The sequence below is a fragment of the Ammospiza nelsoni genome, chromosome 5 (assembly GCF_027579445.1).
Source record: "Ammospiza nelsoni isolate bAmmNel1 chromosome 5, bAmmNel1.pri, whole genome shotgun sequence".
Classification (NCBI taxonomy): Eukaryota; Metazoa; Chordata; class Aves; order Passeriformes; family Passerellidae; genus Ammospiza; species Ammospiza nelsoni.
Genome location: NC_080637.1, coordinates 1,006,075 through 1,026,070, shown reverse-complemented (window position 1 = coordinate 1,026,070; position 19,996 = coordinate 1,006,075). Strand labels below are relative to the sequence as shown.

At 48.3% G+C, this 19,996-nt stretch overlaps 1 protein-coding gene across 1 annotated transcript in view; it reads right to left on the bottom strand.

The window, feature by feature from the left end:
- The window catches only part of NRF1 (nuclear respiratory factor 1), a 47,369-nt gene extending 45,024 nt beyond the window's left edge, over nucleotides 1-2,345 (bottom strand). Inside the window, exon 1 of the mRNA XM_059472149.1 lies at nucleotides 2,123-2,345. Coding sequence (XP_059328132.1) covers nucleotides 2,123-2,345 — 223 coding nt within the window. The remainder of the gene's footprint in view (nucleotides 1-2,122) is intronic.
- Nucleotides 2,346-19,996: the final 17,651 nt, after the last annotated feature.

Here is a 19,996-nt window from a genome sequence, read left to right as displayed (position 1 = left end):
TGGCTGGGAAGAGGAAACCAGGTACAGCTCCACAAATCCTGCTTGGACACCTCAACTACAGCACCAGGAGTCTGAGGCTTCCCTGAGGGATTAAGGACCTGTTCTAGGGGGAAAGAAATGTAAAATCCAGAGTTCTCAGCAGTGTCCTAACAGGGAAAGAAATGTAGAATCCAGCAGTGTCCTACCAGGGAAAGAAATGTAAAATCCAGAGTTCTCAGCAGTGTCTTAACAGGGAAAGAAATGTAAAATCCAGGCTCCCAGCAGTGTCCTACCAGGGAAAAATTGTAAAACCCAGATTTCACAGCAGTGTCCCATCAGGGAAAGAAATGTAAAATCCAGAGTTCCAACAGTGTCCTACCAGGGAAAGAAATGCAAAATCCAGAGTTTCCACCAGTGCCCCACCAAGGAAAGAAATGTAAAATCCAGAGTTCACAGCAGTGCCCTAGCAGAGTCTTCTGAAGACCACCCAGGCCTGAAAATCCTGTGTGTTAGAAAGGAAGGGGAAAGGAAAATTCCTGCAGGATGGGAGGCTGGAAAGTTCATAAGCAAGAGGAGGCCTGGGATGCTCAGGGGGTGGTGGAACCTCACAGGTTTGGTCTCAAGTCTGATACAGAGTCAGGCCACACTCAGTGCTTTATTATCACCCCATTTTTCTGCCAATGCAGACCCACTATGGGGCCAGTCTGGAGGACGTTTGGCTCACTGGGAGGAATCTGTGATTCTGAAGTCCTTTCCCAGTCCAGATGTGTCAGGATTTTCTGTGGATCTCTGTGGAGAAGCCCAACACCTGAGCTCCCAGACTCAGCAAGGCTGCACTCCTGGGTTAGTTTTTGTGGTTGTTTCTGTGGGGCCTGAAATAATCTTTGCTCTGACATATTTGGTATTTTAATTTCGTTACTTGAGGCAGCATTTTAGCAGGGACCTTTGTATAGACCAGCAATTCCCAGCACCTCTGTGGTGCACACAGAAACAATGTGGGATTCAAGTGGCCAGCAGGGAGAATTTCCTGTGGAATATTCCTGTGGGTGGGATGGACCAGTGATGACTTAGGATTTAGCTTTTCTATTTTTCACACCCTGTACTGCTTTAGTGTATAACTGTAAAACTCCTTAGCCTATCAGCTGCTGTTCTCCCATTTTACTCAGATAAAACAATTTCTCTCTAGGCCTGAAACTCAAGGACACCTGACTGCCTTGGGCCCTGTGTCTTGGTTTGAAAACCAGGTGTCTGCTCAGGAAGGCAGGAGCCTGCCCTGAAATGGAAAATGTAAATCCCTCCCTCTGAATTGTTATAAGTTTTCTTTATCTCTCCAACAGCCAATCCTCCCTACAGGAGATCTCTGCTGTCCATGGCCACTGAGTGTCCCTGCATGGCTGATGCATGGGGGGTAGGATGCCAGGATGGATGGAGATGAGAGATCTCTGCAGCCAGGTGGTGGAATTTGGGGTTTATTGCACAGGGCCTGGGTGCAGGGCCCTGCTGGGGTTTGGGGTTTATTGCAAAGGGCCTGGGTGCAGGGCCCTGCTGGGATTTGGGGTTCATTGCACAGGGCCTGGGTGCAGGGCCCTGCTGGGAGCTGCCAGCCACAGCTCAGAGCAGGTCTGAGAGAAGAGAAGGGTAAAAAGGATGAGAGAGAGAGAGAGGATGAGAATGTAAGAGGGAATAAAAAGGTAAGAGAGTAAAAGGGTAAGAGGGCAAGATGCCCATTCCAATACAATAAATTTTCTTCTGTGTTGAATATTTTAATTCTCACTAACCAATCTAGTACAAGATATAAATCCTATAGCATTTCCACACAGCCTATAAGAATCATTACATTACCATACTGTGTTACATTTTAAACCCTAAAAACTCCTCTTTGGGCCCTTCTGCCAAGCTGTAGGGTCTGCTCTGACCCTTGGGCCTGCCTGCAAACAGAGAGTGTTGTTCCATCACAAGGGGATCACCTTCAGCCGGCCACACCATTGTTTTCCAGTTGTTCAGCAACTGAGGGATCTCAAAGCTTGCTTTCATTTCAATCTCACACTTTCCATACTCCCAAAACCTCCTGCCAGACAATCCTGTTTCCAAGGCTTTCCTGTTTCACCTTCCCCAAGCGACGATGAGCGGCCCCGGGCGTTACCTGCGGCCGCCAGGTGCGCGGTGACCTCGTCGGCCGCCGTGGAGTTGAGGATGTCGGAGTCGTCGTAGGAGGTGTCCTCGGGCGAGGAGGGCGAGTCCTCGTCGGCGCTCAGCATGCTGTGCTCCGTGTAGGTGGCCACGTGCACCTGCTGCACCTGCTGCGCCACGGCGTGCGCCTCGATGGTAGCCATGTGCTCTGCCTGGCTCACCCCGTGCTCTTCCATCAAGAGTCACTGCCAGGGGGGACAAAGAAACGCGGCAGAAAGCTGTGACAGAAAGCTGTGACAGAAAGCCGTGACAAAAAGCCGTGACAAAAAGCCAACCGGGCCGTGAGCACCAGGGACAGAGATCACCTCCCTCAGGGTGTCTAGAACAGGGAAATAACTCTGCCAGGAGTCAGGAGAGGAACAGAGAACAGGAAGTTAAAGAGGAATTCTTTAGGTTAGAGTTTGGAAAAATTCACACTTCTGAACAGAGCACAGCACCCAGACATCGTCATGTCTGGTGGAGGGAAGGTCCCCAAGGACCCTGCAGCCCTGAGATTGTCCATGGAAGGGTCAAAGGTGGGACTTGGTTTTGTCATGTCAAGAGGCCTGAGGGCGACACAAAGTCTCCTCTGACCTCAGCAGCTCAGGACACAAACGAGGATGGCAGCACAGAATCCCAGCAGCACTGAGGATGGAAAAGACCTCTGAGATCATCGAGTCCAACCTATGTCCCCTCCCCAGAGCAGAGCACCGAGTGCCACATCCAGGAATTCCTTGGACACCCCCAGGGACAGCGAGTCCACCATCAACTGGGGCAGCCCCTGCCAAGGCCTGACCCCTTTCCACGGGGAAATCCTGCTGTGCCCACCCTGAGCTGCCCTGGCCCAGCCTGAGGCCGCTCCCTCTGCTCCTGTCCCTGTTCCCCCCGGCTGTGCCCTCCTGGCAGGGACTTGTGCAGAGCCAAAGGGCCCCTGAGCCTCCTGTGCTCCAGGCTCAGCCCCTGCCCAGCCCCCTCAGCCCTGCTGGGGCTCCAGGATCTTCCCCAGCTCCATTCCCTGGACCCCCTCCACCCCCTCCAGACCTTTCTGCTCAGGAGGGGCCCAGACCTGGACTCAGAGTCCAGAAAGAGGCAAAGCCATCACAGCCCAAGCACAAATATCACAGAAAGCTGATTTATTACAGCGCCCAGTGGTAAAGAACTGAGCAAAGCAGCAGCTTACAGAGTCAGCAGGGCCCTGGGCCACACACTGGGAGCACAGAAGGACCAGGATGGGAGGTGCAGGGATATTTTCAGTCTGTGCCTGCTGTACATTTGTGGAAAGGAAAAGGCACATCCCTAAGAGATTTCCCAACAGGAGAATTAGAACCTCAACCCTCAAAAAGAGATTCCCCAAAGGGAATCTGTTCCTGCTCAGGGTAAAGGGCAGAAAGAGGTGACCAGCTGCAGGGAATAGGAAAATAAACAAAAAAAAGGTTCTGACCTGGTAAGAACAGTCATGGAATTACAGCTCCTGACTGATCACAGATCACAGAATGCCATGAGGGCTCAGGCAGACACAGGAACCCAAACCATTTTGTCAAGAGGGGTATTTTGACCAAACAAAAGGGAGGCTGCCGCCAGGTAGGGGTCAGACACTTCTCCCGAGCCACAGGACGAGAGGAAATGGGTTCAAGTTGTGCGGGGGAGGTTTAGATGGGATTTTATGGAACATTCCTTCTCCAAAGGGGTTGTCAGTGGAACAGGGAAGTGCTGGACCCTCATCCCTGAAGGGATTTAACCTGGTTAGTGGTGGGATTGGCCCTGCTGGGGAAGGGTTGGAATACTCCAGCCTGAGGGACAGCAGAATTGTTGTTGTGAGACTGTCACAAACCTACTGAGGCTACAGCTAAAGCCAAGCCAGCTTCAGACTCCCAATCCTCTCAAAAAAGCTGCTGGAGTCTGATGTTGCTGCTGTCCAAGCCTGTTTACAACCTGGGTTGTAATATTAGAACCACCCAAAAATAGCAGGAGTTCAAACAGTGCCAGTGAGGAAGGGACTGAGACGCTGAGGTGCAAATTGAGACAAACTGAAAACTCCTGGTGGAGAAAAAATCAGCCCTAAACTCCTTCCACAAAACTCACACTGCCATCACCACAGAAAAATGGGTGGCAAAAAATATCTGTACATTGAGACAAACTGAAAACTTCTGGTGGAGAAACGGTCAGCCCTAAACTCCTGCCATGAAACTCACACTGCCATCACCACAGAAAAATGGGTGGCAAAAAATATCTCAAGTAAATCCTTATATGGACCAGATTAACAGATTTCCCAAAACACCAAGCTTTTCCTGAAAGGGAACACTGTTGCTTTTCTGACTATTAAAGTTTAAAAAAACCCACCGAAAAATGTGATCAGAATATGATTGCTAGAGCACAGTGACTTTAAGGCCAGGAGACAAGACCCCAAGACAACAGATCAAACCACTGGAACCAAACCTTGTACTCAAAGGCAACCCACACCCAATGCCACCAACACTGAACCCTTGGGAAGCCATTCCCATATTCAAATTATTCCCAAATTCAAATTATTCCCAAAGTGTTCCTGACACTAGCCAGGCTCTGTGGGCCAACACCTTGACTGGTGAAGGCGTCACCAAGCTGGGCCAGCCAAGCATCCCTGTGACACATCCAAAGGTTTGGGCCTGGATTTGGGCAGGATCTGGGCACAGGGATGACAGGAAAGCTGTTCCCTTCATCCTTTAGAGAGGAACATTCCTCACTCCAGGAAAGGAACATTGATCCCTGGTGTTCTCCCAAAACCAGAGCAGTTTCAGGAGGAGGGAAAGCCTAATGACACAGTGGTGACTGCAAGGACATTTCTGGACACTTCCTTAGTCCTGAAGGTTTGGATGACAGCCAGAAGTAGTTTTAAAGTCATTTAAAGTGCTTATAAAAACTATGAGGGTAAAGTCCCTCTCATCACACAGTGCAGCTGCTTCACGAGTGTGTCAGGGGTTCCTTTGATGGCCTGGCCAGAGGCTGCTGACACCATCACTGGAGGAACACCAGGAGCAGGAGGAAACAGCAGAGTTGCCCCACTCAAACCACCCAAAACCAGCGGGAACTGGCTGCAAACCCCATAAATTCTACACCAAATTGAAACCCACGTGGATTGAAATTGAGGTCTCTGTGGTGTGACTGTAACAAGTCACAACTCAGCCCATAAAAACCCCACAGACACCATCCTCTACCATCACCATCCACCTTAATGGGTGCTTAAAACTGAGTCCAAAATAAAAATCCCACACCAGGAAAAATCATGGGAGCAGCAGCACGATGGTAAAACTCCCTTACCCTGGAATTATTTTAAACCTTTATCCCACTGAAGAGGTTTTAATTCAGATGCTGCAGGAGACACGACAGAGACAAACTGAAGCTGGAGATGAGCATTTATCCTCTGCAATGTTAAATCATGGTGCCATTTTTACCAACTCAGCCCACACCTCATTAATTTGAAACCCTGCTCAGATCAGCAATAAATAAAAAGAATCACTGGCTCTTGCTTCTTTGGTGGTTTAAATAATTTTGAAAGGAAGCAAAATAGGAATTCTGTGGAGGTTTTGAGAGACCTGCTTGCTCTGTCCTCTCATGAGAGGATCCCTCCTGGGATACAACCATGAAAGGGACCTTGGGGAAGGTCACCCTTTCCTTCTCTGTAGGAAATCACCCTCTAAATCAGATTCTGGCCACTGTTTGCTGTTTCCCTGCTGCTTCATCTCCATGAGCCACGGAGCAAGGCTGGAGCAGTTTCCAGTTTCCCGAATGCTGCTGGTGGCACCCAGGACTCCCCACCTGCTCCTGTGAGCTGCTTCCTCACTCTCAGGAGGGTAAGGAAGATCCCATTTCCATTTATTTTAACATCTGCCAACAGTTTGCGCCTGCCACTCCTCCTCCCTGCCACAGCACCATGGGCAGCTCATGATGGGGAGGGATCAAAAGCACCTTTGATGATCTGGGCTGATGTGATGTGAGGGAGATTTTTCAACTGGGTCACACTTGGTGGATTCACTCAGGTTGAATTCCTCTGCACTGAGTGCTCAGGAATGTGTTCTTTAAAAAGCTGTCCACACTTCTGGCCGTGCATCTCGATAAACTCCAATTTCCCTGCAGAGGCAGCCTGGGATAATTCCTAAGTGAAAACTGATCTTAGCAAGAAATCAATCACTGGCCATTTCCCAATAAAATCAAACCCTGTTGGAGTGGAATTAGACCTTTGAAATTGTCCAGTCCTGCTTCTCCTGCTCTGGCACAGGACCCTCTATGCAGATTTTCAGGAGAGCGGGCACATCCTGGTTTAGCACCTGCAGATTTCTGCTACATCACATTTTGATGGTCACAACCACGGAGAGCAAACCTCACTGGGAACCAACACAAACCCAGGGATGTATTCCATGATTTTCACCAGGAGATGAGACTGAATCAGTGGTCAGCCTCGTTAGTCTTGAGGGCTTTGTGTCTCCCCTCCACGAGAATGGCCAGAAAGGAGCTGGTTTGGTGGTTCCTGGCATGGTCTGGGTTAGAGGAGCTGCTCCAGCTGAGGGGAGGATTAGAGGACAACCTTTAAAAAGGAGGAATGGCCACTCCTGGTGCTGTCCTGGCTCTGCTTCTCCTCCATCTGGGCCAAGCTGGCGTCTCATCCATCTCCCAGCCGGGGCGTGCAGCTCCCTCACGCCATTTCCTGAGAGTGCTGGCTCAGAAAGCACTTCCAGGAGAAACCAGAGCTGCCAGGAGCTCTGTGCCAGCCAATTCCAACAGCACCAGCTTTGGGAGAGCCCAGGAACAGCCCCCCTCCCATCAATCACCACCAAGCCAGTCCCAGACCTTCTCCTGCTCTTTTCTCCACGGGGACAGGAGCGAGAGGATGTCCAGGTGTCCCCAGCAGGTGATTCCAGACTCGCAGAGATCCAGCTCTTTCCTTGATTTCCACATTGCACTGGCATCTCTCACTGGTAAATATCCTTCGTTAATTGCTATTTAGGGTGAATTTGACACCTCTCCTGTATAAAACTGTGCCTAGAGGGAATCACCCCTGCGGGTCTGACAAGCAAACACCACCATCCACCAGGATAAGCTTGATTAATATCTCACCAATTACCACAACTCATTGAAAATGCACATTTAAGTACCAAAATCCCATTTTCCACGGAAAGAAAAAAATGCTCTCGGTTCACGAGGAGAATTTTGAAGCCAACACCACAACCTGATAAAAAACAGGGTGGTTTTTTTTTTTTTTTCCCTGCCCCTCCAGAAGCTGCTCAAGGTTTTGGATGGGAAAGACTTTCCAGGACTGGAGACACTGACTCCTGTCAGCAGCACAGCTGATACCAGGCACAAAGCGAGATAAGACACTCCAGTTTATTCCCTTGCTATCAAGATTGAAGTGAACATCTCATTTACGTGCCTGGCACAGATACGGTGACTCGAGCAACACCAGGAACCGGCTCTCGTTCCACAGCGTCCTCCTGTGGCATAACATTAGTAAAATGATCCTTTTAATTAGCATGGGGTACAAAAAAAAAACAAAAAAAACAAAAAAAAAAAAAAAAAACAAAAAAAAAAAAAAAAAAAAAAAAAAAACAAAAAAAAAAAAACAACCCAATGCTCCTGGTCTCAGCGTGAAAAGCCCTGAAATCAAACAGATTCTAGCAAATAAAACCAAAATTCCTTCTATTAACGAGCTCTCTTTGTCACAATCTCACATCAAAGAGCAAAGAAATCCCCCTGCAGGAAAAACCTTCACTGTGGCAGCTCTGGAAAAGAAACAAACAGGATTTCACAGGTATTTATTAGGATAATAGCTGCTACTTGCTGCTGAGAGCTGCCATTGGGTGCTGCGATAGGACACATCAGGGACAATGTGACCTGCAATGGGGCCTTTTTGCAGCTAAATTTCATATATTTAGCACCAAAAACCAACAGGAAGCCACGGGGTAAACACAAGGATGAGGTGGATTCCTCTTGGAGACTCTTCTGGAGCTTTGGCACCAAGAAATAATATCCCAGTGGAATCAGCCCTCCTTAGGAGGACCTCAAGAAAGAAAAGGGCACATTTCCCATTTGGAAACCCACGGGAAGGGCACCACCACGTGCCAGGCTGAGTGTAACCCAAACCTGGCAGTGAAACTGCACCCAGAACCGTGAACCACGGGATGGAATTCTCCTTTAGCATTCCGGGCTTGCCCCAGGCTCTGCAGGTACCACGGGCAGCATTTGAGGTGGCTCCCCCTCACCAGCACTTTCAGCACCTTTTTCCCAAAAATCTTTTTGCAGGATGTGCGGTCTGCCACAGGTTTAGGAACCAGGACATGATAAATGCCATTCTCTGAGTAATACTTTGTAACTCGTGCATTTTATTCAAAGAGCCACACAGAAACCCCAATTTTAACCTATTTTCCTCAGACCCGCAGAAGCCAGGAGTCGTTCTAACAGCGTGAAGCGAGTTACTCATCTTTAGTCAATTCAGCTCTTTTAATTAACAGCCAGAAGTGTCTTTTAGAGAATTCCTCACCCAACAAGCCCAGGCTGCTGTTGGTGCTGGCTGAAGCATTCCTGGCTGGGCACAGAGGTGCAGCCCTTGGGATTGCTGCTGGAAAAGACAGAGCACGACCCTGCTGGCTGCTGTGAGGTGCAAATGTGCCCATTTCAATCCTCTTTTGTGGACAGAGAGGATTAGTGGTTATGCTGGGCTACCACAGGAAGAGAGAATGGCAGTGGGTGACACAGAAGGGTTTGAGCAACAGGGTGGGGACAGAGATGCTGTGGAGACTCTGGGGTGGAAGGATCACCCGTGCCCAGCATGGACGAGCTCTGCCCAGCCTTGGCTCCACCTGGGAATAGCCTCAGTTGGAAAGGATCCACTGAATCATCAATCCAACTCCTGATCCTGTACAGACACCCCAACAGTGCCACTCTGTCCCTGAGAGAGCTGTCCAAATGTTCCTGGAGCTCTGGGGCTGTGCCCATTCCCTGGGGAGCCTGGGCAGCGCCAGCGAACCTAGGAAAGAACCTTTCCTGATATCCAACCTGATATCCAACCCTGACACAGTTCAGTACCATTTCCTGGGATCCTGTCCCTGGTCACACAGAGTGGGGATCAGAGCTGCCCCTCCTCAGGAAGCTGCAGCCCCCAGCAAGTCTCCCCTCAGCCTCCTCTCCCCCAGGCTGGACAAACCAAGTCCCCTCAGCCGTTCCTCCAGCCCCTTCCTCATCCCTGTGTCCCTCCTTTGGACACTCTCTAATACCTTTGTACCTTTTGTCTGTGGTGGTGCCCAAAATTACAATGCACCACCTTAAGGACTCGGTCCTCACTCCTCACACGGCATTAACTCAACATCAGCACGTGGTGAGAACAGACAGTACAGTCCCAATCACATTTAATTATCAAACTTCCACCCAAAATGGCAGCCTGGCCACCCCTTCTTGAAGTTCAAGTGGTTCAAGAACGCGTCTGCTTGGCTGTCCTGCAAAATATGCACTTGAGGAGGAAAAACTCCCCAGAAAATCCACTGGGAACTCATGAACATAAGGACATGGAGCTGCTGGAGCAAATCTACAGGAGCTGCTGCAGGGCTGGAGCCAGGCTGGGAGAGCTGGGAATGTTCCCCTGGAGCAGGGAGGGCTCCAGGGAGAGCTGAGAGCCCCTGGCAGGGCCTGCAGCGGCTCCAGCAGAGCTGCAGAGGGACTGGGGACAAGGCCTGCAGGGACAGCACACAGGGAATGGCTCCCACTGCCAGAGGGCAGCCATGGGTGGCATCTTGGCAATGAGGAATTCCTGCCTGGGCTGGCATTGCCACAGCAGCTGGGGCTGCCCCTGATCCCTGCAGTGCCCAAGGCCAGGCTGGAGCAGCCTGGGATGGGGGAAGGTGTCCCTGCCATGGCACAAGCTGAGCTTTAAGGTCCTTCCAGCCCAAACCATTCCACAATTCCATGATGAATCCACGACCCCAGAAAGGGAAACTGACCCTGTGCAAACACAGCAGGTACATGAGAAAATCCCATGAGAAAATCCCACATCACACATTCCACACCACCAACATTTGTGTTTTCTGGAGGGGAAAAAAATTGCATTTCCAGCCCAACTACAGCAGAGAGATTTGCCTGCCAGTGTTTCAGGTCTGAGGCACCTCCAAGCTGGGTTCAGATGCTGGTCCCAGAGTGACAGAGCCTGTGGAACAGCCTGTTGTGCTCTCCGTGTCCCCTGGGTCCCACATGGGCAGAGGGGGCTCTGCAGACCTACAGAGAGCACCCAGGGCTGAGCCATCCTGAATTCCAGCCCTGACCCATCCCAACCCTGTGCTTTTCCTGCTTTGAGCAGGCTATGCAAATCCTGAGGGAACTCCAGGCTTCCACAGCTCCTGCCACAACCCTGCGTTCCACCTGCTGAAAACGGACCGTGGATTTTAATTTGCCACATTTTGTTCTTCAGATCTTCTTCCACATCTCTCCACCACCATCTCCATCTACACATACTTCAGATTACCAGGGCTGAAGTATTCCAACCATTCCCAGAGAACTTCAGTTTCCTTCTGGAGCAAGGGACCAAAATCATTATTTATCCCTAAATCCATGGGAATGCTCATGATGCAGAATTCGTAAGCCTGAAAATAACCCAACTTTCAACCCAAAGCAACCACAAGAAGAGCTCTGCATCCACCAGCTCCTTCTAGGGAGGGAAGGGAGCAGCGCTATGGAGTCCCCTCTCCTCCCCAAGGGAAACGAGGCGTTAAAGGATTTTCCTGGTGCCCAAGGAAGCGGCTGCAGAAGCAGCAGGAGACTCTAAAGGCTGACACCAAGAATAAACTTCTTCATTTACACAGCACCCCTCAGCATAAATAAAACATGGGCACTCTGGGCTGTGGCTTTGCAAAGTATTTTTGACCCAGAGTATGGAGTTTTCCAAATCATCCCTGTTTGATTCCTTTAATTAGATAGTTAAGCAATCAACAGTGGGAGGGACTCATTTACTTCTGGATTGGCTTCCTTGGTCACACTAATCACAAGCCAACGTGGTCTGTGAGTGAAAATACACTTTCATGGGTCTTCCCTTCTGTATTTGAGGTCAGGTGAATTTTGTGGGACTGAGAAAGTTGAGTTTCCCTCTGAGCTGCTGCAGGATCTGAGCAACCCATTTATTATTTATAGGCAACACAGGCAGCACACAAACAATTCACACATCTGCCAAACAAAAATAACAACAAAAATAAAGCTCTAAAGCAAGGAGACTCCTGCTGCCATCCTCCAGCACAAAACCAGGCTCCACTCCCCAGCAAAAGCAGCGCAGTCCCTGGGAAAGGCTGGAAAACAGGAAGGGAAGGAGACACTGGAATTCCCAGTCCTACTCAGATGGGATCCACCTGCCATCCTGAGTGAACTAAGGGTTTTGTACAGCTCCATCTTTTTTCCAGGAGGGAAAAAACCAAGGTGGAATTTCATTGACATCAGAATGTCAGCGTGGATCAGGACAAGCTGTGAGCTGCACCAAACACAGCCTGCAGCTCCCTGCTTCCATCTGGCACAGCAAGGGATTCCCTCTTGGACTTCTTCTTGGATTCCTTCTCGGAGTCTGGCAAGCAACTCATCCACAGCAAACCCAGAGCAGCCTCAGAGTCCTTCCCAAAAAACTGGAATGCAGCCTGAGCTCCAAAATCCTGGGAAAAACCTCTCAGACTCTGGTGAAACACAGGGACAGCTCCTGGCTGTAGCTGTGATATTCCCAAAGGATAAAAGGCTCTGAGGTTTTCCAGAAATTAGACAAACCCCAGCCAGCCCTCCCAGTGGGACTGTCCACCTGGCAACTGGACCAGCCCCACCAGTTTTGGGCAAAAAAAGCAGAAATAGAAGGAGCAGAATTGGTGAAGTCACAAATATTGAACCCCACTGCAATTGCTGCAGCGGGCACAGAACAAATGTGAATTTCCCCAAAGCTGGAAGGGCCTGGATGGTGCAGGTTTACCTGGACAGGTGAGAGGCTCCTCATCCCTGGCACAAAGCCTTGCACAGTTCTGGAGCTTAAAGCTTTGCTCACACTCCCCTTTAGGCTGGGAACTGGTGAGGGCTTCTGGGGGGAGCTTTACTTTGAAGAGATAAAAGACACCAGTGATGTTCTGTAATTTGCAATATTTGGAAACCAGAGGGATTTTGCCAGGATTTATTCACCTGGTTTGGATTCACAAGCACAATGAGCTGATGAAGAGTTTAATGAGAGCAGACACACAAATTTAATCACTGAAATAAGTGAGAAATGGATCAGGGCAGGGGTGTGGGAAAGCTTTAAAATGCCCTCACAAAAAGCTGAACTCCAAACCCTGAGAGGATGGATTCCCTTTAAACACACACAAGGAAAAGGTTCCACTTCATCCAAGGCAATGGCTGGAACTGTGTCAGGGGGTTTAGGCCACGTTTGGAAAGGGTTCTTTCCCCAGAGGGTAGTGGGGCACCCAACAGTACCAGTAAAATCCCCACTGTGCAGAAGAAATTATTTTTAAACCCCCCCCCAAAAAAGTGGTTTAAAATGATTTTATTAAATATCTTGGGCACTGGGCAATGGGTAACACAAAAGATCTGAACTGTGTGCTTTTTTCCCACAGACCAACTTCAGAAGCAGCCTAAGGAAGATAAAGTCCAAGGCTGAATTTCACAGAACTCCCTGCACTGAAAATCATCAACACAACCCCACCACTCCTCCTGACAGCACAAAATGTTCTTATGTGGAAAAGAGTGGATTAAATTTTCTTGGTAAAAGGGATTCAGGAGCACAGCAGAGTTCACTGTGCCCTGCTGCCTTCCTGGAAGACAATTTCCCACAGCAGACAAAGGTAATGCATAAAAAATAATAATTCCCAAACCCTTCAGGAGAGAGAAACTGCATGGAAACCTCCCTCCTTTGGAAAAGCAATGGAAATATTCCAGAGTTTGTGCATGCACATGGCAGAAGTTGGACATGAGCAGCCTGGAAGGGAGATGGACACCAGGAGTGGTCCCAGGGCTCCCAGTCTGGGCTCCTTCTCTCTCTTGGGGTTCCTTGGTTTCCCCTGCAGGGCTGAAATATTCCAGGCCTGAGCTTGCCAGAAGTTAAATTTCCCAGTTTAAGGCTGAAAAGAGGTGATCCAGGCTCCTGAGAGACAGAAAAGTGATGAAATCCCAGCATGGGAAGAATCCCTCACACCCAGACACCCGTGGGCTGCAGGCGGACATCAGAGCAGCTGACCGGGCTGGGGCTGCCGTGCAGGGAATTCCAGACAATTAATGGCAGGGGAAACCCCAATTAATGGCAGGAAATTAATGGCAGGACAAACCCTACAGCGGCCAAGTTCCCTCAGGAGCAAATCCATGGAATCATGGATTGAAGTTGGGAAAGCCCTCTGAGAGCACTGAGTTCAACCATCAACTCAACCCTGACATGTTCACCACCAAACCTCAGCCTCAGGTGCCAAACTGGACAATTCCAGGGATGGGGATTCCACCATTTCCCTGAGCTTAATCCCCCAAATTTCCCATTTTCCTGATGGAGCAGCACAGAGTGCAACCTCCCATCCACACCAACAACTCTCACCGGGTTTTCCAGGACAGTTTCATTTAACTTCTGGAATGGAGTGGCCAAATCACCTCTGTCAGACCACACATTTCCTAGATCCCAAAATATTCCAAGAGCTGCACAAAACCCACAGGAGATGAGGCTGAGGGCTCCCACCTTGCTGTGTTTATGGCCTGTGCACAAGAGCTCATCACAAAACCCCACAGAAATGATGGGAGGCCCATGGAAAACAACCAGGATGCCACAAAACTCCATAAAAACCAGCTGAGACACTCTGCAAACCACCAAACACACCCAGAAACTACAGAGGAAGATGAGAGGGTTTAAATGAACCCTGCACTGTGATATTTGGTGGAACCATGGAATGGTTTGGGTTGGAGGGACCATAAATCCCATCCTGTTCTCCCACCATCCCAGCTGCTCCAAGCCCCATCCAACCTGGCCTTGGACATTTCCAGGGATGGATGGGCAAGGATAAAACCTGGGAAAATTCAGTTGTAACAATCCTCAGCTTCCCACAAGTACCATCATCATCATCATCATCACTTTCACCCTCAACAGCACAAAAAAAACCAAATCATTGCTCCTAGTTTTACCATGAGCACAAAAATTTCAATAAAAAACATGAACAATTCTCTCACCTATTTCCTCATTATTTGGGAAATGAAAGTTCACTGTGAGAGGATTTGGAAAGGAGCAGTTGTGATGTGGATGAAGGAAAAGAAGGGATGAGTTCACACTGGGAATCCTCTCAGGATGTGGGAAGAGGGTCTAAAACCGTGCTCAGAGACCAGCAAGGCTTAGAAACAAAACCACAACAGCCTAAGGGATTAAAAATCCCAAATTCGGGAAATAACAGTCCAGCGAAGGAGGAAAAAATAATAAAAACATAAAGCAGAGAACCCAAACTTGAACAGAGAAAACATCTCCCCACACAACAAAAATCATCTACAGCTGAAAGAAAGCTTAGACTTGGCAACCTCAAATGCAGGAAGAGTCTTGAGCTGAATTATTTCTGTCCCTAATTATTATTTACACTAAAAAGGGCCTGAGCACCTCAGTAACAGCCAGGTCTGTGCTGAGCCAGATGTTTTAGAGCCCTTTTTTGGGTATTTTAATACACAGCCAGTTACACCCCTTTTTTACAGGCAATTCGCAGCCCGCTTTTGGGTGCATTAAATGGAGGGGAGGTGAGAGATTAACACGTTTCAACTCGATCCCAACCTCCTGTACAGAGGGAGGAAAATTCTACATGTGCAAAATGTAAAGAAAAATAAAGGGGGAAAAGGGGGTAAAAGGGGAAAAAAGAGGGATGACAGGAAAAAAATGGGGGGGAAAAGGAGAATGAAGGGGAACTTCATCAATGAGCTCAGAGGTCTTTTCCAACTTAATTGGGTCTGTGATTCTGGGGCAAAAAATAGGAGGTGAAGGGAAAAAAAAACGAAGATGAAAGGAGGAAAAAAAGGGGCATGAAGAGAAACTTTATCAAGGCTGGACTCTTTTACCTCTGAGGCTTTTTACAAATTAATTGATTATGGGGGGAAAGGCGAGATGAAGGGAAAAATAGGGGTAAAAGGAAAAAAATGGAGGTGTGAAGGGAAAAAAAAGAGGGGGTGAAAGAAAAAAAAAGGGGGGGTTAAAAGAAAAAAAGAGGAGGTGAAGAGTTAAAAAATGAGGGTGAAAGCAAAAAAGTGCGTGAATGCAAAAAAAAGTGGGTGAAGGCAAAAAAGGGGGAGTGAAGAAAAAAATGGGGGAGTGAAGAAAAAAATGGGGGAGGGTGAAGGGAGGAAAAAAAGGAGGGATAATGGGTTAAAAAAAAAAAAAAAAGGCGGTGAAGGCCAAAAGCAGGCACGAAGGGGCTCCGAGAACAGCAGGGAAAAGGGCGAAGCAAAAGCCCCGCCAATGTCTGCGGCCGCGGCCCAACTTCCCCGGCCGGCCGGGCCCGGCTCAGCCCGGGCCGGGGCTCCGAGGCCGCCCCGCACCCGCCGCCCCCCGGCCCCGGCTCCCGTGGCCGCCGCCCGCGCCGCCCGTCCCGGCCCCCCCGCGCTGCCCCGGCCCCGGGGCCGCCCCGCGGGCCCGGCGCGGCCGGGCGGTCGCGGCCGCCGGGGGAGCGGGTGCGGGCGGCGGGGGCCCCGCGTTGGTGCGGCTGCGCCGGGGCTGGAGGAGATTGCGCGGTAGGACGCTCACCTCAGAGCGGCTGCGCTGCGGCGGGCCCGCGCCGCGGGGCCGCGGCGGGCGGAGGGCGGGCGGCGGGCGGGGGGCGAGCGGGGCGGCGGCGCGAGTCGCCCTCGGCCGCCGCGGTGGCGAGCGCGGGAGGCGGGGACCGGCGGCGGCGGCGGCGGCGGAGGAGGCCGGGGACAGCGAGAGGGGGGGAGCGGGACGTATGGCGTCATAGCGCCGCGCCGCCGCCATCTTGGGGAGGGCGAGGGCGGCGGGGGCGGCCATGGGCGGGAGGTCGGCGCCATGTTGGGGAGGGCGCGGGGGCCGCGCGGGGGGCGCGAGGGGCCGCCGCCATCTTGGGGAGGTCGCGGCCGTTCCCGCCTCAGGGGCGCTGAGGGACGCGGCGGGGCGGGAGCGCTGCTAAAACCGAGTTTGGCGTGGAAATGCAGGGAAAAGCGCTTGGAATAGATTTATTTGGACATATATATAGTGGGAAAGTCCAGTGTAAGTGGAAGTTGCGGAAAAATCAGTTTAAAATAGGGTTTTTTCATATTTTTGGTGAGAAAATCCAGTTTAAAAATGAGAGTTGCGAAAAAATCCGTTTAAAATGCATTTTTTTTTTTCGGTCATGTTTTTGGTGGACAAATCCAGTTTAAAATGGGAGTTGCAGAAAAATCAGTTTAAAACTGATTATTTTCCCCATATTTTTGGTGGGAAAATCCAGTTTAAAATGCGAGTTGCGGAAAAATCAATTTAAAATAGATCTTTTTCCCCCCATATTTTTGGCGGGAAAATCCAGTTTAAAATGTAAATTCCTGGAAAATGCCTTTTAAAACAGACGTTAAAAAAAAAAAAAATTAGTGCGTTTTTTTGTGTGTGGGGAGGTGTATTTTGGAGTTTTTTGTGAAAAAATCATCTTTAGAATGGATTTTTCTTTCATTGTTTTGGCAGAAAAATCCACTTTAAAGTGGAAATTGTGGGGAAAAGGTAGCTCAAAATCAAAATGTTTCCCTTCTTTTTTTGGTGGGAAAAAATACAGTTTAAAAATATTAAATTACATTTTTATTTTTGTTTAAGATACAGTACAAAGGGAAATTTCACCCTTTTTTTTGTGGGAGAATCACAATATTTAAAATCTACTCCTTTTTCCATTTTTGTGGAAAATCCATTCTAAAATTTATTTCCCCCCATTTTCTGTGGAAAAACCCAGTTAAAAATACAAATTGTTTCCCTTTTCTGTGGAACTTGCAATTCATCTGGACTTTTAGTGGGACTTAATAATACTAAAAACCAATGTAAACAATTCCATGCATTAGGGAATTGAAAAATAAAGGATTAGAAGCACAGAGGGGAAAGGAGCTGAGGGAAATAATAAAAATGGGTGTAAATCCATGAGGTTTTTGACTTTTGAGGTGGAACTTGATACCTAATTCCTTGAAGCTAATGGATTTTTTTTTTTTTTGTTAGGAATGGCATGGAAATCACAACGGGGACCAGCATGAGAAGAGTTCACAGGAGTTGTTTAAGAGGGACCTGGAAAGCAAAATATTTTCAGGGATGTCCCTTCATTTAGAGACAATTTGTGTTTATTCCATGCTCTGGTGGATCAAATAATTCCTTGGGATTTAAATTAGTCACCCTGTATATATATAATATATATATATGTATGTGTATATATATACATACATACACACACACATATATATATGTATACATACATATATATGTATACATGTGTGTGTATATATATATATGCATATACACACATATATACGTATATATATGTATATATAATTTTTATATATGGTTACATATATGTATATATAGTTATATGTATATGGTTATATAGATATATGGTCATATATAATATAATATTATAATTAATATATTTATTTTATATATCTATAGGTGGATATATAGGTAGAGATTCTATGGAATCTGGGATCCCTGCAGGAGGAAGGTCCTGGAGAAGGGCAGATTTAGGTGAGGCAGCAGGGAAATGCCCAGGGGCAGGATGTGACAATTGACATTGTTTGAGGTTTTGGAGCAGGCTGGGGAATGCTGCAGGTGCAGCTGCTCCTGCCTCGGGCAGCGGGCTGGGTGGGGATGTCCCATCCAGTGCATATTTGCAAGGTGTTGCTGATGCCTTTGGAATGGGCTCATCCACACATGGGATCGTCAAAGTGCCCAAAATCCCTGAGTCTGTGCCTGCTGAATGCTGGCACGTGTGGTCTCTTTTTTTGTGGGGGAAAAAAAAAAATTTAAATTGATTTTTCTTTCCTTGTTCTGTCGGGAAAATCCTTTTTAAAGTGGAAATTGTGGGGAAAAGCCAGTTAAAAATGGAAATGTTTCGCTTATTTTTTTAGTGGAAAAAATACAGTTTAAACCAGAATTTTAAAAAAATATTTTCTCTAAGATACAGTAGAAAAGGGAAATTTCCTCTTTTTTTTTTTTCTTTTCCCCTACCTCTGGGAAGAGCAGAGGGCACTCAGGAGCAAGTGAACAGCATGGATGTCCATGTGGGATGACTGGAAATTATCTGGACAGGCATCATTTCCCAGTAGGAGCAAACCAACCCTTTCTCTTTGGAAACCTGAGCACCAGCGCACACCTGTCCAGGATCTCTGGAATTCCAGGTTGTGCTGGGCCATAATCCCACAGGAAAAAGTTGGGAAAAACTTAACTGGGAATGCAAGTGTGGCTGCAGAAGGAAGGGAGCCATGGGAGTGCTGGAGGTGGTCAGGAAATGCCAAATTCAGTGTTCAGGGAAAACCTGGGGAGGAACAACCGAGGGGAAAGGTTTAAACGTCTCCATTCCTGGGTCTGGGAAGGGAGAAAATCACAGGAAAATCACAGAACTGTGGAAGGGAATTTAGGGATCATCCACCTCCATCCCCTGCCATGGGCAGAGACACTTCCCATTATCCCAAATTCCTCCAGCCTGGCTTTGGACACTTCCAGGGATGTGGAGTCCACAACCTCTGGGACAACCTGAAAAAAGTGAAGATATCACTTGACTCAGAGACCACAAACAGCATTTTTCAACCATTTACAATATAGATGGGAGGGGAGAGAACACAGCTGCAGCTCCTTGGCTTTTTTTCTTCTCTCCCGCTTTTCCAGATTGAAAAGAAAACGGCATCCCCTGCTTTCCTTAAAGTGTTGGACATTACCTTTTCCTTGCCCCACAGATGGGAGAAATGAGAGGTGGTTTAAAAGCTACAAATCCATTCCCCACATTAAAGTGTGTCCTTGCAGCAGGGATTGTTCAGGAATGTGCTCTGAGCTCTCTTTGCATAGTCAGGATGTTTTTCCCCACATCCGGGGAGAATTTTGGTGTTTCAGTGTTTTAAGGCCAGCCTTGGGCAGGCTCTGCTTTCCACAGCTTCTCTGGAGCCAGCCAAAACCAAGGGTGAGTGTGGGGCTGGTTCCTGTAGTGGAACCATCCTTCTGGTAGTGACTGAAGTCCCCAAAATTTGGAATGGTTCTGGAGAGCTGCTCCTGGGGGAATTTGGGATTCCTGCAGCATCTCCCAGCACCTGGCAGGGCTCTCAAATGCACATTTCTGCTCTTTCAGCTGAATATTCCCTCTCTCCAGTTTAGATCTTTAAAGGTCTCCTCTTCCGCAGGCACTCCTCAGATATTTCAGCTTCTTTTCACTTCTTATTTTCAAATATCTATATAAATGTGGATATACTTGGGTCAAGTTCACCACAGAATGGTTTGGGTGGGAAGGATCTCCAAGCATCTCATGTACAATTAATGGGGAGACAAAGATCAGGCTGAAGAAGGGAGAAATGAGGTGGGAACTTGCTGGCAGGAAGGCGGTGCCTTCCCATCCCCACACACCAGCAGGGATTTTTTTTTTCAATTGTTTTTTTCTCCAGTTGCTCTGCTGGAGCACCTGATAATTTTCCTTTTGTACTGTATCTTAGAAAAAATACGAAAAACAAAACCAAGTTTTAAAAGACAAAAAAAAACCCCCAAAAAACACCCCTGTTTTAAATTGCATTAAAAAAATTAAAAAGGGAAAAAAAAAAGGAAAAAAAGAGAAACATTTCCATTTTGAGCTGGCTTTTCCCCACAATTTCCATTTTAAAATGGATTTTCCCGCCAAAACAAGGAAAGAAAAATGCATTTTAAATATTATTTTAG